We start from the raw sequence: 23,704 nt of genomic DNA, 5'->3' as shown, positions 1-23,704 counted from the left end.
CCTGGCTTTCACTGGCAGGTTTCAAGGCCAGCTGTCCACAGGGAACCTCCCCCTGCTCAGATGCTTCCAGAGCAATACTCCTTCTCCCAGGATTGAGCACTGACGTGCAGAGATGAGCCAACAAATGGCTAAAATGGGGGAAGTTTGGTGAACAAGCCACAGAAACCTGCCTGGATTGTCCTAGGGAGAACAGATCAGCAGATGGGCTAGTGACCCCCTGTTCCTGCCTCCCTCCAGAGAGCACAAAAACATGAGGGTCTGACTGAGAAAACAGCCGCATGGACTTGAACAAGGTCAAACCGCCAAACTTTTGACCCTCAGAGCCCTGCTGATTGCAGGCTTGACTTGTCAGCCTGGGTTTTTCAAGTTAATGGCACATGCAGCCACGAAGTGCCCTCTCTCTGTGCTGGCCCAGGGGGAGGAAAACCTGCTCACAGCATCCTGCTCACAGGACTGTCTGATGTGGGGTGCTGGCCCTCCTCCTGCAGCACAGCTCAGCTGGTGCAGGCAGCTCCTTTTCAGCCCACTTCTTCCTCTGATATGGACTTGCAAATTCCATCATGGCTACCTGCCTGGAGACACAAACGCCCCTACAAAAGCCCCTTCATAAGGTGAACACTGAGGCAAAGGCTGCAGAAGATCAACTCCACTGTTGAGTGAAAGGGCAGAGCAATCTTAAGTCTCAGAAAGGAAAAACAAGATCAATATTTGTGGAGATTTGTAGGAAGTTTGTGCTTGAAAACAACAGCTGGGACCTGGCCTCTATTTCCTTGCCCAGCTCTTTGCGCCAGGGCTCCCGGTGATGCCTGGGTTAGTGTGTCACCACTCTCCCCTGTGCTCTCATGCTGTGCCCTCGTTCTGGCTCCCTGCTGGCTTCGGGGATGCAGAGGTTGAAATTCCTCTTCACGCAGTGCTGGCACCAGTGAAAAGCAGCTACAGTTCTAGCTCACCGTGCATTGCTCATACTTACAGCTTAAACATTGCCATCTACTCAAAAGAACAAAGATAAAATGTCAGGAATTCACAGTTTTTATTCTCTTTCTTATGCCCACCCATCTTCCCCTGCCATCGATGTCAATGACTCAACGTCCTCATCGTACAGTAGCCTTTGCCAGTGTGGCACTCAAAGGGTTAACAAACCACGGCTTCTTGGACAGATAAGACATAAGCTCATTCACCGGTAGGAACACGTGGACGGTTAGATCACACAAACACCTTAGGGCTTCCTGTAGCGATTCTTTGGAGTTTCGCCACAGCCAGTGACGTCACAGGAGAGAACATTGGGCTTCTTTCCCAAGCCAATGCTTCCCAAGAGATCGGGAAGCTCACGAGTGATGGCCTTCTCGATCTTCTCTAGGAAACACCCTCCCATGTAGGAACACTGCTGAGACAGCAGCTTAAAACTGGTGATGGGGTTGATGCCAAAGAAGTCCTTGTAAGCCTCACGATTGGGGAGGTCAAATTTGCTGACATTGGTCTTTGCCAGAATGGATTTAAAGATAAAGAACTTGTCAGGATCTTCCACAATGTCCCTGAACACCAGTTCTCCATCACTAAAGAAGGTCATTTTGTCCTTGTAGGTCTGTAGATAGCGATCGACCAAAAGGGCGTGTATGCGCACCCGGATGGCATGCTGGCGTATGAAGGCGATCTTATTTTCCATCCTGTTCTCAATCACCTGGTTGAGATCTTCCAGGAGTGATATCTCTTCTTTGAGGAACAGGTCTCTGTGGGTATCCGGATGGTAGTCCTGGGGCCAGAATGAGCTCACGTACACCCTGGGCGGCTCCGTGACGTTGATGAGAGGAGCCAGGCTCCAGAATAGGGCACCGTAGACTCTCATGAGCTCCTGGGTAGCCAGGCTGTCAGCTTTGTTCAGGATGATTCGAATCTGAGATTCGCGGCCCTTCAGCTGGCGAAATAGCATTTCCAGCTCCAAGCCCACGTCCAGCTTTGTAGGGTCAAAGACAATGAAGATGAGATCCGCTCTGTCAATGAACCACTGGCACACATCGTTGAATGGGTAACCTTGGGGAGAAGAAAGACAGAAATCCAGCAGAAATGGTCAGCACAGGATGAGTCCCTTCAGGAACAGGGATAGATAAACTGTGAGCCTGTCATGCCTCACGCCCTGTCTGGGTTGGACAGGGTGTGAGACACAGCAGACTTCCCATGCAGCCTAGAACCTGTTTCGCATGTGCTAAAAACACTTCAGAGTTTCTTGGCATGAAAACCCATCCCTGTGTGCCTGAGCCTGTGACTACGTGTCTCTCTCAGTCCCACCTCCAAACCTTTTCCTCCCCGCTGCTAGCCACAGATTCCTGCTGCTCCTATGATTAGATATCAGCCATGTCATTGTTTTCCCCAGCAGGCACCAAGTGGGTCAGGGAGCCCTGCTGATCTGTCCTGGCACACCGAGTGCTGTGGGGATGGACTGGTGCTTCTCTGGCCCTGCTGTAGCATCAGCCACTGGCAAAGCCTGGCTCCAAGACTGACAAACAGGGCGTTAAATGAGTAGCTGAGGTACATCTCACATCCTTACAGCATCTTTCCTGGAGTCCCTTAGGTGAACCCAGTAAACCCTTACCTCGTTCTTGCTGCTTTCGATTTTCAATGATGCCTGGTGTGTCCACGAAGGTGACTCGCTCCAGCAGCTTGTGGGGCACCTCAATCCCTATCAGCTTCTCCAAGAAGTTCTGCCCAAACTTCTCCAGGGGTGAGAAGGAGCGGGCACTGTCAGCAGCCATCACGATGCCCTCGATGGTCTTCAGCTTGGGGCCATGCATGATGACAGTGAATTCGGAGGTGGTGGGTTCTGCCCCTGCCCAGAAACAAGAAGAACAGCACAGCTGTGAGATCCATGCTGAGCAATGGACGTGATAGCCCTGGCCTTAGACTAGCTGGGGAGCTCAGGAGCATCACTCGCTTGCCAAGAGATGTTGGAGGAAGGCAAGCAGCAGGGCTACGAAATTCTTGCCAAACCTCTTGAGAAAATGCCAGCAGGGCTGATTTCTGCAGGAACTGATTGTTCTGGAGGTGGCCTGACTGCACAACACACCCTGGAGAGCCACCTCCCGGGAACCCTCATTACCGCAGCACAGAGCTGGCCACGGACATCTGCCCTTGGCTGTGAGATGATATCCGTGGGAGTAAGGAGGCGGGAAGGGGAATGGCTTTTCTCCTGGAAGGGCAAATTAATTGTCTCCACGTGAGGAGGGAGGGGAAGAATACAAAGGCAAGTTGCCCTTGTGATGTGACCACTGCTTTTGCAATCAGGGTCAGAGACAGTGAGCCCTGTGCTGTGGGACAGGGATGCTGCAATGGGAGATGCCCTTCTCCCCTGGAGAACCTCTTCTTCCGCATGGTACCAGAGAACAGATCTCAACCTCTCTGTTGTAATAAGGGGGATCGAAGAGACGTGGCTGGGAATCACTGACCACAGAGATGCAGAATGCAGGTGTCAGCACACTTTTGGCAGAGCAGGGAGGGAGCAGTGAGTGTGGTACCTGTGTAGAGCTGGTAGGGAGTATTGTCCAGCCCGAGGAGGTAGTTTATCATGGAGGATTTGCCAACACTCCACGGTCCCAGGAATAGCACCATTGGCTTGGAAGTGATCTCCCCATCTGCAGAGAGGGGAAATAACAAGAGGAAGTGAAGAAACAATAGCCGTCGCCGCCGTGCGATTAACTCCCGGCTGTAACGAGCATCCCATCTGAGCAGCGCAGTGATGCTGCCAGGGAAACAGCCACCCTTTGGGGCCACCAGCCATTCACGAGCCAAGGCATCACCCAGCGATGGGCCCTAGTGTCTGCAGGAGCGGGGCATCACCTTGTCTGACCTGGTCTGAGCTTTGGCCCCTCTTAGACTGCAGGAGGACTACAAGTTTTTCAAATCTTGTACCAATTGGTTCTGGTTTAGCTGGAGTGACTTTGGGGCTGGCTGTAGGAGCAGCTGTCACAAAGCATGAGACATGTGGAAGAGGTGCCCATGCTGCAACCAGGTGAATGAATGCCTCATGCAAAGGGAGCTGGCATGGTTTAAGGAGCAACACTATGGTGCAGTGCTTGGTAAGCGCAGTGCAAGCCTTGTGCCAGCTGCCTGTAAGCCTTTCCACGGTACCCTCACAAGAATCCACTCCTGTGTCTTGGCTCCCAGCCCTCTGGTCAAGCAGAAGGTCCCTGCCTATGTGTGAGCTGGGTGTGAGGCTCCAGCTGGTGCGGGAAAGGCAGGCTGGGCAAATGTCCCTGCTTTGGCCTTGGGAAAGGTGAGAGGAGAATGAACTATAGTCCCCATTCAACGCTCTTCTAGTCCCACAGTTTGCTAAGGGCTCAAGGAGGCTGGTGATGGGCCCGTAAGGATCTGTCCCTATGCCACACAATTGGTCCAGGAGCACAGAGGTCCCTGGACACATACAGCCGTTGCCCTCAGGAGCAATCCCCGCTCGAGCAGGACTCACGCAATCAGCCTATGCCCACAGTGCTTGACCCCTACAGCCCCCAGGCCACAGGGCAGGCAGTTAGCAGAGCCAGAGAAGCCCCCAAGCCGTGCCAACCCTCAAGCCATGCCCAGGACAGCTAGTCAGCTGGAGACCAAGTCAGGACAGAAATGAAAGTAAAATCTGGATGAGTGAGTTTCTGTGGGTGGGAACCTTCCCTGGGTGGGAGAGGGTCCATCCCACACTGCCAGCAGGAGTCCAGCCAGAGAAGGGGCTGGATGCCACTGGAGGAGCTGGGAGCTTCTGTCCCTTGGACAGAGCTGAGCCTTCCCCCATGGCCCAAGGCAAGGAGATGCCCATGCAGTACCTGCGCTGCCCTTGGGACCCTCTCTGGCCCCACACCTAAGGCAGAGCTATTTTCCCTGCAGTGGCTGAGACCCCTTTGCTCTGTGGCTGCTGCTCACACAGGAGCCAGCAGCTTTCCAGCAAACCAGAGATCCATCTCCAAGGTGCAGGCAGCTGCAAAGCCCACATGGTGCTGAGCTCCCACCCAAGGGTGCTGGAAGGCAGTGCATGGTGGCTCTGCACCAAACGCATCTGTCCATGGGTGCAGGAGTTGGGCAGGACATGCCAGCCTCCTCCTGCCTGCATCTGCCCATCTCAGGGCTACCATGTCACCGCTGGGCAAGGGAATGGGCTGGGGACATCTCATGCCAGGGGCACAGCAACATTTGTGCAGCTCAACCCTCCTCCCCAAAGCAGGGCAGCCACATCCAGACCAGCGGGACAGCCCAGTCTGCTGCCTGCGAGCTGCCTGTTAGCTGCAGGGATCCAAAAGTATCTTCTCACATGTGACAAAGCCAAATGTCAAAACCTCGGACTTTCGATACTAATCACTCCTCTGTGCCACTTTATCACTGCTGCTCTGTTCTGTTGCTGCTTTAATGGGGTTTTGGATCATTATTATTATTATTAACCCCTGTGATGTTTTGCCAGAGGTTTGAGGCGGGTCCTCGCGTGCTCTTTCACAACACGCTCCTGGCCAGGCGTGGCTGTGTGAACACGGCTCCACATCCTCACCTCTGCCCCGCTGTGCCGAGACAGGCAGCGATGCCCGCAGCGCTGTGCTGGGTCACCGACAGCTCCTCGAGCCCACCTCTACCCCCTGCTCTGGAAGCAGCGTGCTGGCACCCCACGGGCTTAGTGAGCACTGAATCCTTGTGGCTCTGCAGGTGGGACAGTAGCTCTGAGAATGACGCCAGGCCCAGGGTCTGGGAGAGCAAAGAGCATCTCCCACTGGGGAGGGAGCTGGCCTGGCGTCTGTCCCTGCTATGTCCTCTTCCACTGAATCTGTCAGCACCGATTTGGGTCACCTTGACTGTCCAGCTGGGGGGAAAGAGACAGTCCTTGCCAGCACAGGGCAGGGATGGCAGCAGCTCCATCACCGCAGCTCTCTCCAGCCACCCTGTGGCTGCTAGCTCCCAGCTTCGCCTGCCTCACTCCCAGCTCCAACTCATCACAGCTCCATTCAGACATGTCCTGGTGGCATTTTCAGAAGGAGTCACAGGCTGGTGCATGATCAGGCCCTGTCTATGAGCAGGGGGGTTCTTCAAACCCTACACCCCTTCATCTGTGGACCTGCTTGCAACACAGCAGCTTAAAACACCTTCTCTAAGCTGGCAGGTTTGCAGGGTAAGGAGCATGCTGCGGTCCTGCAATGCACCTGGCAAACAAAGCCAGGAAGGTCATGTCTCCCTCCACAGAGCCTGCGCTTGTCTTGCACTCTGGAGGTAGGGGCAATCTGAAGGTCCAAGTAGGGTCTATTTTTCCTAAAGCAATGGCTTTCTGGGAGGTTTTTGATGTTGCTTGCAATGCCAGTCTGCCATGGGTGGGAGCACTGCTGCACTGGGGTTGGAATTAACCCTGGGCCGGGTCTTCTCCCTCCTTGTTCTCAGGCCCAGCAGAAGTAGCTGGTGTCAGCTCACCCCACACTGTGCAAGTCTGTCCTGAGGATGGTAGGCAAAGCGGAGGACACAGCAAAACTTCCTTCCTCTCCTAGTTCTGACTGAACCACAGGCACAAACATCTTGCTCTGTCCTCAAACTACTCAGGAAACCTAAATCACCATGGGAGACCCTTCCAGCATCACCCACACTGTCACTGCACACTGCTGGCCGCTCTGCCTGCGTGGGGTGGGACACGAGGGCCAGAAGATGGGATTTCCCTGCCTCATATTGCAGCAGGGACATTGTCCCCGTGAACCAGCACCAGACCCAGGGGAAAGGCTGAGTGTTGGCTGGTATTTCTTGGCTGGTCTCCCATCTCCTGCTTCTCCAAGGGACCTGGCAGCACACCCTGAGCAGGAGAGGCAGGGAGAGAAGCCAGCTCCAGCTCCCAAGGGGCCTAGGCCGCCACACCGGGGCCAGCCTGTGCTACTGGGACAGCTGCTGTGGGCTCATCGGCTTAAACTGCAGCCGGAGGGGATCAAGGGTGGACATTTGGGGAAATTTCTTCATGTAGAAGGGTGAAAGGTGGGAAGAGCTCCTCTCCACAGGGTGGGAAACTGATGGGCTCCTCCAGTTCAAGCTACAGCTGAAAGATCTACCCGCAGGTCCACCACAAATGCCTTTGAACCACAGCTAGAGAATTACACAGCCTCTGGAATCTTTATCCCAAGAGAGAAAGGTGTCAAGGCCTGAGTGAGGCATGGATTGCAGGAAGGAGGGGACTGATGGGATGCGCAGAGTCAGGCCAGAGACAAAGTGAAGTAACACACGTGCTGAGCTCTGGAAAGGCTGGGGACATCAGTGGGTGCCATGGGATGCTGAGTGCCAGGGTCTGCTCAGTGCCCAGAAAGTGTGGCTCTGCTGAGGCAGGTGAATAGGAAAAGCCACAGGCCAGCAAAGAGCTTGGGCAGCACTGGCAGCATGCAGGCAGCAGGCAGCGATACCAACCTGTGGCAGAGGAGCCCAGGGTGCGTCCGGGATAAGCTGTTAGCAGGGGACACAGGGAGAGAGAAAAGGTATCGTGAGTCGAAGGAGGGATGCAGCTGCCTGGGTCTGGCCCAGGCCAAGGAGGGAGATGAAGACTGTCCCTGGCCTTCTTGTGGGCAAGAAAAGCCAAGCGATGGCCACATTCCCAGCAGGAGAGAAGTAGTTACAGTCTGTGAGCAACAAGATCTGCAGCTAACAGGACAAGCACTAAACCCCAGTCTGCTTTGCGTGCCTGGAATGTGGCTCCGCAGAGCAGCTCCAGGAGAGCTGATATGTCTGAGAGCACCCAGCCCTCCTGCTGGGTGTTATTGCCATCCTCAGCAGCATTCACTGAGCAAAAGGAGCCCAACAAGCCATGGTTAGGACAGCAACTAACCATGACAAGTCCTCTGACCACCCCAGCGGTGGGGTTACCCATATCCAGCTGATATTGGCAACTAGGAGGTCATTCCCTAAAAAGGGAGACTTGCTAATTGGCACATATAGAATCATAGAATCACAGAATGGTTTGGGTTGGAAGGACCATTCAGTTCCAACCCCCCTACCACAGGCAGGAACACTTGCTTAAAGCCCCATCCAACCTGGCCTTGAACACTGCCTTGAACACAGCTTCTCTGGGCAACCTGTGCCAGCACCTCAGCACCCTCACAGGAAATAATTTCTTCCTAATGTCTAATCTAAATCTCTCTTCTTTCAGTTTAAAACTATCCCCTTGTCTTGTCGCTACATGCCCCTGTATAAAGTCCCTCTCCAGACTTTCTGTAGCCCCTTTTAGATATTGGAAGACTGTTACAAGGTCTTCCCTGAGCCTTCTCCAGGTTGAACAAGAATAAACTGTCTCAGCCTGTCTGCATGGGAGAGGTGCTGCAGCCCTCTGAGCATCTTTGTGGCCTCTTCTGGACTCGCTCAAGCAGGTCCATGTCCCTCTTGTATTGGAGGCCCCAGAGCTGGACACAGGACTGCAGGTGGGGTGTCACCAAAGTGGAGCAGAAGATGAGAATCACCTCCCTTGACGCTCCTTTTGATGCAGCTGGTTTGGCTTTCTGGGCCACAAGTAATATACATAAGTATTTACATTTATGTATATTATTATATATATACTTATATATATAAGTATACAGTAATGAGGGTTACCAGCATGCACCACAAACTGGCATGAGTTCACAGCAAGCTTCCTGTCACCGGACTGGGAGAGTCCCTCACCCTTGAGCCAGGGACAGTCCCTATGGGGTGGTCCCGCTGTGACCAAGCACACAGGCAGACCCAGACAGAGGGATGGCAGAGTGGGGATGCAGGAGGGTGACAGCAGGGAAAAGTGGGTGGCACCTGCCAGGCTTAAACACACAGTAAGCAGAGGGTGTGGAGTCAGCTTTCTGGGATGCACCCTGACCGTTCATTCTTCGGTTGATGATGGCAGTCATAGCTCCCTTGTGACACTCAACTACATGGGTGCTTTTGCAAGTGGTGGGAGCAGAGGGGCTCCCTGCTTACACTGGTGTGTGTGAGCAGAGCTGATGGGAAGGGAGACAAAATGGAGGGCTGCTATGAAATGGAGGGGCGAGGTGCTTGCGACGGCACCCCTCTATATTGGTTTACACCTCCAAAGGTCACACATATTCCATGACAGGCCTGCCCCGCTGCTCTCCCAGCTGTCCTGCTCCTCCCAGCTCGCTGAGCCGGCAGCTTTGTGCCCTCCAGCCTCCCCCCTGCTGTAGGGGTACAGAGGGGGATACTGGGGACATCTTCCAGCTTGCAGGGCACCACCAATGCAAGGAACCTCAGGACACAGGCACTGTGCAGAGGAAGCAGCTCAGAAGGCTCCCTCAACCTCACCAAGTCATCCCTGCCTTGCAAGGTCAAAAGAGTTCCCTACACCAACCCTCTAATTTGTAGGTTTCTCTAATTACATCGTTAATGAGGGATTGGGAAAAGATGGATCTGTGGGTATTAAAGGCAAACTACTAGGGTTTCAGGCTGGGGTTGTGTTCTAGGGTATGGTTAGGATGTCAGAGATGCTTTAAGGAGTTTGGTAGCAAGAGAAATGTTTTGAGGGGAGCGTGTGGCTAGGGCCTCTCATGGCAGAGCTAAGGCTAGCAGGGAATGCAGCATCCGTGTGCCCTTCCCTTAGGGTCAGGAGGCTGTGAGCATGAGTTCCCAGCCCTGGGACTGCATTTGCACCACTGGGAGGGTGCCATGTGGGACACAACAGGGTGTGCTGGGCACTCACACTGGGAGCTGACCTCGGGCGCTGTCAGTCTGAGGGATGGTTGCTCCTTATGGTGAAGTAGGACAGACTGCGGAGTGCTGAGAGGAAAACCAGGACCTGCTGTCTGCTGAAAAGGGGCCTCAGGTCTGGAAAGCACAAGGATTAGTGGCTGTTTCCTCAGGAGCTGGGAGGGAGGAAGTGAGCAGGGGCCTGGGAAACGCTTCCTCCCAAAAAGGGAGCAGGGAGGTGGCTGGTTGGGCATAGGATGGCTGAAGGGCAGGGTGGGATGTCCTGAGCAAGGAAGTGGGTTGTGCAGTGGGAACTGAGGCTGGGGGCTGTGTGTTCTGGCAGTGAGGAGCAAAGTGTGGGTTAGAGGCTGCCCCTGTAACTCCAAATATTCCCCTAAACAGTGTCCAAGACTGAGCTGCCAGCAAATGCGGATGCTTGTGCTGCCACCAACACAGCCCACAGCAGCTTGGAGAGGAGGCTGCGCTGTTGTCAAATTTGTGAGCCCCAGCATGGAGGCAGCTGGGACAGGGCATGGCTGGGCTGTCCTCACCGCATCGTGCCACTGCTGAAGAGGCTGTGGGGATGCACACTGGGGTGCCAGTCCTACAGTTCCTGGTGCTCCTTTCCCACGTATCTGGCATCTCTGTGCTGGCTGCATGCAGGAGAGGCAGGCCAGCACACTTGGAGTGACAGCAGCTATGAGGTGATGGTCCGTGGGGCAGCTCTCCTGTGCTGGCTGCAGCATGGCCTGTGAGTTTCTGTGTTCCCTTCCCACATGGCAAGCAGATCATGGTCCCCCACTACTGGCAGGCAGCACAGAGGGAGGTGACAAAGGCACTGCAAAGGCAGCAGCATGGAACTGCTTGTAGGAGGCAGCTAGGCAGGGCTTTTGTTTGAAACCTACAACTGCCCCATCCAGAAGCACTGTGAGTGGGTTGTGGATGATGTCCAGGGTGCTCTGTGTCTTGATAGGACAGAACCTGGGCTGGTGGTGAGGACTCTACAGCCCTGTCCCTGCCCCATGGATCCCCACTGAACAGGGATCTTGGGCTTGGGCTTGAGTCATCTGTGCTTGGAAAATGAGGCTGCTTGTGTTATGTGGGTCACAAGAGCTTCCTGTAGTTTGTGAGCGTCTTGGGACCAGGGCTGCACTTTCCTCTTCTGGAGGGACATGTGTACTAATGGGGCTCAGCCCAAGCCAATGCTGGTGGCCACAGGGACCTGCTCACCTGATCCAATAGGTCTGTAATTGGCAAGGGGTGGAAACTCTTAACTCCCAGGATGAGTGAAGGCTGTTGAGCTTGAGGGATACCCTGCCCACATGGCTGTCCTGTACTGAGCAGGAAGGATGCCAGCTCTAGGCACCCTCAGGAAGCTCATCCCCAGCCTTGAGAGGTCCTAAGCTTCCTTGCCAAGCCTGTTTCATTGGGTCGTGATCTCTGCTTGGCAGGGGTACAGGGCATTGATGCTGAGCAGGTGGAGGACCCAAAGCAGGCAGGGTTCAATGCTTAGCCTACACAGATGGTACTGACAGCAGATGGGCTAAGGCAGATGCGGAAATGCCTGCCTCTGGGTTCACTAGGGCATGTCCACTAAGCCCAGCAAGTTCATGGCCTTCTTGGAAAGCCGCAAAGGAAGATGAAGTATCCAAGCCTTTCTATGATCTGCTCTGTTATCTGCATTCCAATGACTTGATGGTGCAAGAGACCCCAGTGCCCATGGCATTACCTGTGATCTCATGCTGCCTCAGCTCGTTGTATCTGTAGGACTGCTCCAGAGGCTTGATGGAGGAGTGGTAGATCTTCCTGAGCCGCTGCAGTACTCCTGTAGGGGCAGAAGCATGCAGATGGGTGAAAGGTAAACCCCACCACCATGGTTGAGTCCCCCGTAGGTAAGCTGTTGGGCATTCCCTGCAGATCTCATGGATCAAGGGACCTGGCTCACAGTTGAAATCTTGGCCAAACTTGTCCCAGTCAAACATTTTGATGCCTCTCCCCAGCTAATGTTTTCCACTGGGCAACAGTCCCCATGTGCTGCTGGTCTTTCATACACCAGCAGCTGATGGAAGGGACACCCTCCATTAATGCTATTTAGCAGTCAATACCTGTGATCCCAAATACCCCTCCACCATGATGCCAGAGACCCTGGCACAGCCCTTAAGCTGCTCACTAAAAGAAGGAAAGAGCCTTTTCCTCAACAGCTTTTATCACTTTCCAGTCTAGACTGCCCACAGGGCTAGCAGAAGCAAGCCTTATAATAGCGAAACCCAATAAATAATTGGAATAGAAATCCCAACCCTTTATCACAGGTTGTCCCAGGTTTCTCTGGCCAGGGATGTGGCCGGCTTGGGCTGTTTCACCATCTGCATCTTTCAGCCTCTCTCTCCTCCTAATTCTTGCAAACCCTTAGGATTGTCTTTAAAATACCCAAAATTATGTTAACCCAAGAGCAGCAAAAGGGCTGTTACTGAAGATAGTGTTGCTCAATTTACAAGAACTAATGTTAAAACCAAACACTCTGGGGAAGTAGAATCTTATCCGTGCTCTCAGTGCAGCAGAATAGCAAGGAGCCGTCCTGCAGGGATCATGTGGACTGAAGGAGTAGGGCATGCAATGGCTCAGTGCCACCCAGGCCCCCCACACCTGAGAAATCATCGGCAGGTTTGTCCTCATTCAGCTTGAGGGTGTTCTCCAAGTGGGACCGGTCACGCTTGGTCAGCTTGCTGGCATCTTCAGCCTCTTCTGCAGGGAAAAGGAAAGGAGACCTGTTAGAGTGAAGGGGAGGATCCACACAGGGGCTCAGACAAGGAGAGGGCACGGGGGAGCACACACACCCCAAGCCTGGCACCGCCGTGCACCTCGGTAGCCCCCATTGCCTTTGGCACACCGTGCAGGCTCTGTTTTGCGAAGGCTCTTGGAGGCTTGGCGGAGGCTGCCAGAGCCATGGCTGCTGGGGGAAGCGTCAGGGGCAACTGCTTGGCTCCAAGAAGGGGCTGGAGAGGGAGGTGCACCGTGCATCCCCGGGGGGAGCGAGGGCCGGCCGCTAATGGGGAATGCAGAGGACGTGCCTGGAAGAGGCTCCCAGTGCTGGGTGCAGTGCAAGCACGTGTGGCACCTGCAGCCCGATGGGGCCCCTGGCCACCCCCAGCAGCTGTGGCTCTTCCTGGGCTAAGCCTTGAGTGCCAGCACGCTCTGCTCTGCCACTCCCCAGAAACTGTGCACTGAGCCAGAGACATGAGCATGTGCTGGGCTGGGGCTGGCTCTTGAGAGCCTGAGCCTTCCACAGCAGGGTCATTCCCTCCTCTTCCCACCTCTGCCCCTGTATCAGGCTGGAGCCTTCTGCATGGGGCCCTGGGGACCCTGTGGCTCCATCCTATGCTGGGGGAGAATGAGGCGGTTGCCTCCACACAGAACGGGCACCTCAGTGTCCCTGAGACAGAGACATGTCCTCGCCCTGGAGGACAAGGGCCCCATGCAGTGCTTTTTGATAACAGGAGCTGAGTCAGGTGTTAGTGGAGCTTGGGGGGCAGGTCTGGGGACAGACATGTGCCAGCTGGCGGGGCTGGGGATGGCTGGGGCAAGCAGGGCACTGTCAAGCCCTGGGGTTGTGTGGATTGTCTACTGAGTGCTGGACTGAGGAAGACCTTTTGACTTGCCAAGTAAAGCCACAGAGACAAAGCCGGGTTTCCCTTTCAGCACAAATGGGAACTTTTTGTGCTGGGATGTTACAGATGAAAGCAAAGAAAGACTGGTCTGGGTCCAAAGGTTGCTGCCCAACCCATGGGCCAAAGTCCACAAGTGTTTCTAGGAGGTGGGTGTCCCTTTTCCTTATCTAGCCTTTTACTGACCAAACATGGCCAGAGCTGGTGCTTTGGCAACTCGTGTCTGAATTAGCTCTTCACACCTTCCCTACGAGGCAAGGACTGGTAGGCAAGAGACCCACTAGCCCAGGCAGCATCCTGCCCTCGCACCAAGACAGCTGGGGGTTCAGAGGACTCCGAGGGTGGAGGATAAAGAGCCTTTAAGAGGTCTGCGGGTGCTGAAAGGGGCCTGGGTGTTAAGAATCTTATCCACGTCCACAGCCCAGAGGAGAAATCATGGGCCTAAAATTGCATCGAGGGAAATGTCAGCCAGCTTTGGTATCGCTGTGACGAGCGCCTACATCGCAGGCATCCGCACCTCCTGCCTGCACCCTCAATGCCCGCAGCCGGCCCAGCCGTGCAGCGGTTAGGGGCAGGCAGCCCAAGCGTTAGAAGATGGCCATGCACTAGGTGCGGTTTAATGTGCCAAGCTCAGCTCCGCAGGGGTTGATAGTAGGTCACTCTCGCCGCTACACACCGACAAGAAAAGACTCCAACCTATCTGCCTGTGCCGGAGCCTGGCAGCAGCTGAGCTTTCTGTTTCTACCAGTGATGGCTTGTCTGCAGGTGGATCTTCTGCTGCTGGTGGGTCTTCTGCTGCTGGTGGGTCTTCTGCTGCTGGTGGATCTTCTGCTGCTGGTGGATCTTCTGCTGCTGGTGGGTCTTCTGCTGCTGGTGGGTCTTCCATCACTGCTGGCGGGTCTTCTGTTGCTGGGGCTTTTTCCACTGCTGCTGGCGGGTCTTCTGCTGGCGGGTCTTCCACTGCTGCTGGCAGGACTTCTGCTGCGTCCCCACAGGGTGGGTGCTGGCAGCTGACAGGGCCATCCCTGGCCTCTCCCTTGCCGGCAGCTGCTGGTTTGCCACGGTCCTTTTTGCTGGAAGTGCCATCTGTTTTCTCGTCATTCCCTTCATCTCCATCCTCTGGCCCCACTGGCCCAGCATCCTGTTCCTCAGACTCTTCCTCAGACTCTTCCTCTTCCTCAGACTCTCCTTCCTCCTTGGACTCTCCCTCACCTCCGTCTTCCTCAGACTCCCCCTGCTCATCCTCTTCGTCTGAGCTCTGCTCTTCCCCGTTGGGAGCAGACGCTGCTTTTGGCTCCTCCATTTTCTCTTCCCCAGGCTGCCCTTGCTCCTCAGAGGCTCCTTTCTTGCCACTAGACTCCTCTTCCTCCCTGGTGTGGAGTCTGTCTTGTGGGCCAGGCCCGCCATTCCCTTCATGATGCGCTGACTCAGGGGTGCCCAACATGGCATCCTCCCCTGGACCCTGTGCCTCACCAGGCCCCTTCTGGCCCTTCTCCATGATGGTCTCCTCCATCTGTCCATCCCCCGGCCCCGGGTCCTCACTCAGGCCACCTGCCAGCTCTTCCTCCCCGTCTCCCTGTCCCTCCTCAATGGCAGTGGGCAAGGAGGCGTTGGGGGGGCCACCATCTCGGTCCTCCTCAGGGCTGCTGCTGGCTGCCTTCTCCTCCAGCCTGGGCTCTGCAGCTGGCAAGGGGCCTTCAGCAGCAGCACCAGCATGGTCCGTGCCAGGGGCGTGCAGCTCTAAACGATGAGAACAGCTCAGTCAGTCTTACCCGCGCCGGCACATGGCTCCTGGGGCCACCAGCCCCCCGTCAGTGCCAGGGAGGGGGGAGGCCTGCCCTCAGGGCAGGGTTTGTGGCTGTTATCAAGAGGTTTAAACTCTTTCCTAAACCCTCTCTAGTTCCAGCTCCATTTTCCGTCCCTGTCGCAAGCAACTGGGTGCAAAGAGGGGTTTGGGGCTGGCAAAGCTGATGCTAGCAAGGGGCTCTATGGCTGTGCCAGCCGCGGCTGCCCAGGGCTGCAGCTTCCACCGGCCATGAAGCGCTGCAGGAAGACGGCAAAGCAGCCCTAAAAAATGGCGGGAAATGAATAAAAAAGCATAGCTTGAGGGGCCACGGGCACTTGGCAGGTTAAAAAGGTCCTTCCCCAGCCCTGCCTCAGGAGAGCATCGCACCGGCCATGGTGAGGGAGAGGAGGAGGAAGGGGTGCGGGGCTCCCAACAGGGGTTTTCCACAGGCAGGCAGGGCCTGACCCGGCAGCAGGGATCAGGAGCTATTTATTGTGAGCATCCCTTCACTAGGAAAGCATTTGCTGCGCTGTGCGGCTGGCGGAGACACAATGAGTTTGTTCTGCAGCCCGGGAGAAGCCATCCGTATTTTCCATAGGCCTCCAACTGCAACTTAACATTAGTCAACGGGTGCCAAAAATAAAAGATCACTGGCTATACTGTCTCTGTTACAAACAGTTGCTGCTAGTCTAAATAATCCCCTGAAATGTCTAATGCCTGCATACCAGGGAAGTGTTTCAGAAGAAAATAATTCCTTTGTACTCCAGCTGGCAAGCAGATGCCAACCAGGAAAAAATGCCATCTCCACCCATGCTGCGGGAGGCAGCGCTGGGCACGGGCAGCACTGGGCACAGCCAGCCCTCTCCTCCGGATCCTGTGCTGTATCCGTGCCGGGAGCCACAGGGCTGTGCGTCCTGCCAAGGATCGAAAGAGCTGGGTCTCGCTGGCTTGGTCACAGGGACCACGGTGGCTGAGCCAAGGCAGGGTCTGCAGCAGCCCCAGACCACTCAGACCAGTTTGCCGTGGCCAGGGATGCCGGGCCAGTGGTTGCATCACTGTCCACGCTGGGGCCAGTAGTGCTGCTGGCCAACAGTCAGGCAGCAGTGGCAGGCTCGTGACGCAGGATGAGCCGTGCCAGAGGCTGCAGGGACAGGCTGCACCTCGACCTGCCAGTGTTTCTAGTCGCTCTCATGTGCAGCTTGGCATGATGGAGCTGCCGCCTCCACCCCTTTCCCTGCCAAAACCGGATGCACGGGTCACCCTTGCTCTGCCCTCACTGACCTCCTCCATCCTTTGCTGGCACATGGCTCACAGGTGCCTCTGGGCTCACAATTCAGCTTCCAGCTGGATGGAGATAGGTCATGGGCAGCTCCCGCCTGCCTCCCTCCCACCCGCAGCACCCCTCTTCTCCAGGTCACCTTTCCACAGGACCCCTGGGACCTCTCAGCCTGGCAGTTGCTGCTTGAAGGTGAACACGCTACATCTGACCTGCAAAGCCCCAGGTGGCTGGGAGCCAGCATGCCGCTGCCTGGGATGAACCTCCAGAGGCCTGGAGATCAGCCTGGGTCTCCTTAGGGTCCCCTTAGCTGACAGGGATATTCTCAGCTTGGCCCCAAAATAGCCAGTGACCTGAAGGGATAGGACGGGAGTGTAGCTCCTCAGGATGGCATCTGCGGACAGTCAAGGCAGTGGGGGACAGGAGGACCAAGCAAAGGAAACCATGCGCGTCCCCAGGGCTTTGTACATGGTCTGTGTGTCCTCTCTGACTCAACACAGGAGCACAGAGCAGCCATCAACTGCGGTGGCCAGGCATAACAACAGCCCCAGTGCCCACCGTAAACCACCTCCCAGAGGCACCCAGGCGCTCCGACCGGGATGTTCCTGCCAGTGTACTGGTCACAGGCTTTATTTCCTGTGACCTTCAAGATCTTACACAAAGTCTCTCTCCCCTCTCCACCTCCTTCTCCCTCCTGTTTCCCCTACATGGTCTCCAAATCCATCACACACCGAATTGTGCTGATGTGCAGATGGCCGGCCGATGAGCAGTGAAATGGGACGAAGGTTACAGGCTTAACACCCTCCACGCATCCACAGGAGGCTAAAAATACAGCCCAGCAACTGTACAGGGAGCCAGAAGCAGCAGCTTGGTGGGGTGCAATGGCGAAGCACCGGCCCCTTCAGCCACTGGCCCCAGCCCCTCACTCACTGCCAGCCAAGGGTGACGTCCTCACCTGGGGCCCATCCTGTGGATCCCTGTGAGCCGGGAGGGAGTGGGGACAAACATATTGTAAAGTGACACTGGGGCTCCCCTTGTTCACACCCTGCATTGTGCCAAGCAGCTGAGTGGCATCAGGAAGAAGCCCTTGCCCCCCTCCCCATGGGGACCTGACCTCCCAGAGTATCCCCGGTTTGAGCTGCCCTGAGCCTCACACCCATCTGCAGGGGCTGGAAGGGTTGTCAGCAGCCTGGGGATCCCTTCTCCAGCAGTGGTAACACCCTGGGGCACAGCCATGGGGACAGATCTCATGGCAATGCTCTGGGTGCCACAGGCTGCCCCAGCTGGTTTGCATCGAGGAAAAACCCATGCAGAAAGGATAGCAATGAATGCCGGAGGCTGAACATGACCCTGCCACTCTGTCACCACCATCCCTGCATGGGGCCATGTGGAACGGCAAGCAGCACCCTGGCGCCGAAATGGGTCCTCCACAGGGACAGCCCCCAAGCACGGTGCCGGGGCAGGGGCCATCTCAGAGGGATAGATGGGCACAGGTGGCCCCTGAGGGACATGCTCCCCCTCCAGCAGAAATAGGAACCCCGAGCGTGGGGCCGGTGATGTGCAGCGCTGCAGGATGGATTTTCACACGCCCCCTTCCCCTGCTCTGATCCCAGTTTATCCTTCGACTCCTGCATGTCCTGCTCTCCCTCTGTCCTCCCAGTGGGGTTTCATGGGAAGCTTACACCCCAAATGTCTGTCCCTTCATTTTCAGGGAAACGCAAGACTGCTTTGTTCTGACGGAGCCCTTTAAAACCCCATGGAAAATAGATGAACCCAAAAGAGCTGTCCAGGATTTTCCATGGAAGACACCAGCCACACTGCTTGACTCACTGCAGACCCCCATTTCCTGCAGGATCTCCCTGCCACCATTTAATGGCAATGTTCCCCATAGCGTCTGCTCAGGAACGTACTGTATCCCTGGTGCTCCTCCAGCTCATGGCCCCACAGCCCAGGGCTCGGGCTGGCTGGGGACCTGACACGAGTTTGCCAGGGCTCTGGTGCTCAAGCCACCACCCCATGGCACTTGGCCCTTGCCTGCCCTGGCCATGAGGTGCTGCAGGGGTCTGCTGAGGAAAGGATGCACAGGGGGATTGTTCCATGCTGCTGCCGGTTAGCAGCTTGGGAAAACGAGGTCACGGAGATTGGCCCTGAGCCTGACCTTGCACAACCAGTAACCCCTCCCAGGTGGGAGGCAGGGCCAGGGGAGCCCAAAGTGGGAGCTGTGCCCCTCACCTGGGATTAGACCTGGGCAACCCAGCCTTGCATATACACCCTGTGTGCTTGACTGGGCTGCAGCAAAGGACAGCATCTCCTCTCCACTCTCGCCATGCCTCAGTTTCCCACTCTGCATCCCAGCAGAGCCCGGTGCTGCTGTTGGGCCCCGCAGAGGAAGGTCCAGTGTTCTGTTGCTCACATTTCACGTGGCAGCCCTTTGACAGGCAGGATCCCAGCTCCAGTGCCAGTTTGGAACCAGCCAGGCCAACACCTTCACCTTGGAGAGGGAAGTGTCCCAAAGCAGCTCAAAAGGCCCAGATAACACAGCACAAGGGTGGCCAAGGATGGGATTGGCTCTCCAGACCTTTGTGCACCCAGAAGTTCAGGACACCCAGCCACAGCAGCCCATTCCAGAGGCTTCATGATCCCAAAGCATTAGCAAAAAGCAATTATTTTCCAGTTTTTCAAAGCAGAGCCCAGCAGGGGTATGGGAAACAGCTTTGTCAGACTAACCTAACCTCATCTGTGGAGGAGATTTGAAGTTTAGTTGAAAGAAAACATATAAATTGATTTGATTTCTATAAATAGTTGGCTAGAACTACATGATATTTTGATTAAGAAAGGGTAAAGAAACCTTACCAGGCTGTTCCAAAGGGATTAAATCCAGGCTTGGAGCTTTCTAAATATAGGGATGAAATCGGGGAATCACTTCTACAGGGTGTTTCTTCGACTGCCTTTAGGCATCCACCCTGAAGACCTGGAGGAAAACCTGAGCTCCTGACTTGCAGAAGACACAAAGATCAGGGTGGGAATAAGATAAAGCAGCCACCACTCCCTGGCCAGGGTAAATCTGAGCCCATAAGTGAGCAGAAAGCCAGAACACAGTGTATTTTGGCACAGGCTGATGTCAGGCTCTACAGTGAGGAACATTTCTCCACCTGTGGTGTCTCTTGTGAGGTCTGCAGCCTGGGGGTGCTGAAGGACCTGAGGAAAGCTCTGTGGCATGGCTGGGCCTGAAGGAGCCTCTTCCTTTAGAGGAGCGACTCCTGAGGTCACACTGGTACCATCCCTGGGTCTCCAGCAATGGGAGGCTTCACCAACCCACCCCAGCACTTCCCGATGGATGTCCTCCATGCACTCAGTGTAAGACTTTATGGGTGAAGACTCCCCATGCCTCTTTTTGGTCATCCTAAGGATTCCTGGTCACCTGGGCAGGACAGGGAGAGCCATTGGACTTGTCAACCTGGATTTTATGCCCAATGATCTGTTGTCCCATAAGATCCTCAAATCCATGGGAATGCCTGGGCCATGCCACACAGCAGTACCCAGCCCTGGGGGTCTCACCTGTACCCCCAGCAGCAGGATGGAGGGGATCCCAGCTCAGCTGTTGCACAGGGATGGGATTACACAGCTCTGATCCCATCCATGCCGTGTTCCCACACGCGGGGAGGTGGCAGGGTCGAGCCACATGCCTGGCTGGCACTGGGGATGTGCTGCTGCTGCCAACACCCCAGCCCAGCTTGGGGAGCCCGGCTGGAGACTCCCAGCCCCTCCGCCAGCCCCCACCAGCACACGAGTGCATCGGCTTCCTCGAGCTATCGATTACAAGGGAAATGTCCCCAAGGGCTGAAAATAGCCTGGCAGAGCCCTGCCAAGGCACCAGGACCACTGCTATTCCTGCAGCACCAGGGAATGGGTGATTTTATGAGAGATTTGGTCAGCCTTGGACCTTCCGGCCAGGCCGGTCTCAGCACCCTGTTGAATCCCTGCTTCCAGCACAGGGAGGTGGCTCCTGCGTGGATCAGCGAGTAGGGACACTGCATGAACATGGAAAGAGTGCAGCCCACTGAGTGTAGTCCAGGGCACAGCACAGCCGTCCCAGCACAGTGCTCTTACGGGACCCACTGGTGGCCCTGTGCCCTGTCCTCGCCATCTTGCCCGGCTGGGTGTCACCTACACACTCAGACAAGGATGTCTGATGGGAGAGACTGTCACAGCACAGCAACCTGCCCAGCATCTGCCTTGGTTTGCTCAGACAACAGTTTGTGAGAGAGAGAGGGTACCCACAGGGGCCCGGATGTCCTCCAGATGAAGTATGAGGAATGTGACAGGAATGCTGGTGGCACAAGCAACCAAAATCTGTGGGTTCCTGTGGCACCCCGAGCCCCTTGCCTCACTGGCCACCCCTGTACCCAATGGCAGTGGTGCCTCCAGTTGTGTTGATCCTGGGGGGGGACTGGATTGAGTCCAGCAGCATGTCAGTGGGACACAAGCAGTACCCCATCTCTGGGGAAGCTGGTCACCCTGAAGGGCATTTGCCCGGGGTGGCCAAGGTAGGGAGACCTCATGGATGCTGTGTCTTGGGGCCCCGAGCCCACCTGAGGTGACACAGGCGGTGGGGCCCACTCCAAGATGTTCTGTTCTGGGAGGTGAAGCCCACCCTGAAGTGACACACGCCAGGCGATGGAGAGCACACCAAGGTGACATGTCCTGAGTGATGGATGAGGAACATCCCAAGATGCCATGAGGACATGGTGATGGGTGACACCTCCCAGGCTGGGACAGGATGAGGAGTCCCAGGGGCAGTGGCCAGCACTCACTGTCACCAGGAGAGGTCTGTGCCAGCCCTGTAGTGCCCTCAGCACGTGCTGCAGGAGGACATCAGCATGCCAGAGCTTTCCTCAGCCTCACCCACCTTGGAGATGGTGATAGCACAGCATAGCCCCCACTCAATCCTGCGGTGGCTGGGGAGGGCAAGGGCTCCCCAGTACATAGCTGCCAAGCACAGCGGATAGGCACTGCCCATTCCCAGTGGTCACAGGGACTCACTATGGCCACCCAGCCTGGAAGGGATGGCCGGGCTCTGCCCAAGGTGCGAGGACACCTTCCCTGGGCGGGAGCAGGGATAGAGCAGCACGAGTGCCCTCGCCCTGGGCCCTTGCCCAGCCCTGCAGTGGGTGCTGGCCTCTGCCGGAGATGCCGGTGCTCCGGGGAGCTTTGCCAGCCCTGGCTGTGTAGGCCATAGGGGCACTTCCCACCCCTGGCCTCCAGGAGTGGTGACAGGACCCCAGGTTGCCCCAGGGGCCACCAAACCTGCCCTTGCCATGAGGACCACAACTCTCCACAGTGCATCAGTGAATCCCCTGGTTCTCTGCTGGGCTCCCCCCACCTTTTCTTCACTAAAAGGGAATTAAATGGGAAGACAAGGCCCACAGATGGGAGAACAATCCCTCTGGGCCGCCTCCTGCACCCCAAAGGAGCCTGGGTCTGAGGACCCAGTTTGGCACCGAAGGAAGCGCAAGACCCATTGTGCAAACTCCGCTGGTCCCTGTGGAGCAGAACCACAGGCAGGAGCTGGGCTGCTGCTTGTGTCTTTTACCAAACCTACAGGACCAGGGTGAAATCCCAGGCACACGAGCAGGAGACCTCCGGCCACCCTTGGATCTGGCTCCAGAGCTGCAGATCCCAATGTGCCTTCTGGCCCTGGAGCTACCTCCAAGATGGAGGATCCCAACACTGACCTGAGCCAGGCCCTGGTGATGAGGTGCCCAATTCCACGCCCGGAACCATGGCATCACCCAAGCTGCTCCCTATCTGCCACTGCCTGGGACATGCCAGCCTCCATGCCAGCCTCAGCACAACCAAGAGCTGTGCTGGTGGTCACCCACCATGGTGGCAGCCACCCCGTGCCCAGACCCGACCCACAGCCCCACAGAGGTCACCCCACCACCAGTGGGGTGCGTGGCTGGCCCTAAACCCCGTTTATCCACCAGAATGGCCCGAGATGCCCTTAAAAGGCCAAAACTCGTGTGGGCCGGGGGTGCCGGGTGCTGGAAGGCGGCAGCTGCGGGTGCCGGTGCGCGGGGCCGCGGCGGCGCAGGGCCGGGGGGGCTGTGGCGGCTGCAGGGAGCACAGTGTCCCCTTACACGGCTGTTTCCATACTTAGCTGCCCCCCTCCCGGCAGCGCGGCTGCCGGAGCCTGGCCAGGCAGAGAACCAGCCCAAATTAACTCAAGGGCAAGCAAGGGTACCAGCAATGCCACCCCGCTGCATGGTCCCAGGGCTGGGATCCGGGTGTTCAACGGAGACAGGACAGCCCAGGGAAGAGGGTCCATGGTCGCCCAAAGTGCTGTCTTGCTTGGCAGGTCTTTGGGTGGAGCAGAGACCCCCAGGGCAAACAGCCCATCCCATTCCGCTCCGACTACCGGGTGCCCCAGCACCCCAGAAGCCCCCACCCAGGTCCCCACAGCCCAAAGCCAAGCTACCTCAGCACCCATGGGTGGTGCTGACCCTGTACACATTAGTGGCAGCACAGCCCCTGCGCCCACCCTGGCACCAGAGCGGGGACCCCAGCCCGTGCCCCTCACCAGCCCCTCCTGGTCTCAGCCCCCACCATGTTTCACTGCACATTTTGGGATGCCTCTGCAGCCCTGGCAGAGCTGCTGGGGAGCCCGAGCAGCTGTACCCCTGTCACCCTTCTTGCTATGGGCACCTGCCCAGCCATGGGGCGCAGGCTGGGCTCACCGGGCACCCCAGTGCCTCACCAGCACCTGCAGCCCTACAGGTACCTGCAACCCTGCAGGGCACTCACAGCCCCATGGCACCCGCAGCCCCACAGGGACCCACAGTCCTGATGAGCACCCACGACCCCAGTGAGAACCTACAGCCCCACAGGTACCCACTGTCCCAAAGATGCCAACAGTCCCTGTGGGTACCCACAGACCACAGGCACCCATGGCCCCAGAGTCACCCCCAGCCCTATGGGTGCTCACAGCTCTGCTGGGTGCCCACAGCCCTGCTGGGTGCCCACAGCCACGCTGGGTGCCCGCAGCCCCATAGGCACCTACTACCCCACAGGCAGTCACTACCCCGCAGGCACCCACAGCCCCATGAGACCCCACAGCTCTGTAGGACCCCTCAGCCCCGTGAGCACCCACAGGCCTACAGGGACCCACAGTCCTATGGAGCCCCACAGCCATGTGTTCACTCACAGCCCCATGAGGACCCTGAAGCCCCACGGGCACCCACAGCCCTGTGAGCAGCTTGTACCTGCAGTGCCGAGGAGCAGGAGCGAGGCCACGCAGCAGCAGAGCAGGTTGAGGCGCTTCATGGTGGCTGCCAGGAG

General features: G+C 56.7%; 1 protein-coding gene across 2 annotated transcripts; it reads right to left on the bottom strand.

Moving 5' to 3' along the window:
• Positions 1-1,216: 1,216 nt before the first annotated feature.
• SRL (sarcalumenin) lies at positions 1,217-23,689 on the bottom strand (the record flags this gene model as incomplete). Of its 2 annotated transcripts, XM_080619589.1 has the most annotated exons (7): positions 1,217-2,028; positions 2,588-2,821; positions 3,507-3,623; positions 7,390-7,425; positions 11,372-11,467; positions 12,286-12,384; positions 23,629-23,689. In XM_080619589.1, 7 exons carry the CDS (start codon positions 23,687-23,689, stop codon positions 1,217-1,219), a joined length of 1,455 nt encoding a protein of 484 aa, XP_080475715.1. The 2 variants fall into 2 exon arrangements, with proteins under 2 accessions (XP_080475715.1, XP_080475716.1); XM_080619590.1 differs by lacking the exon at positions 7,390-7,425.
• Between the last annotated feature and the right edge of the window lie 15 nt (positions 23,690-23,704).

Source organism: Psittacula echo (assembly GCF_963264785.1).
Source record: "Psittacula echo genome assembly, chromosome: 5".
Classification (NCBI taxonomy): domain Eukaryota; kingdom Metazoa; phylum Chordata; class Aves; order Psittaciformes; family Psittacidae; genus Psittacula; species Psittacula echo.
The sequence above is the reverse complement of the archived record's forward strand: the minus strand, read 5'-3'. Positions and strand labels throughout refer to the sequence as shown.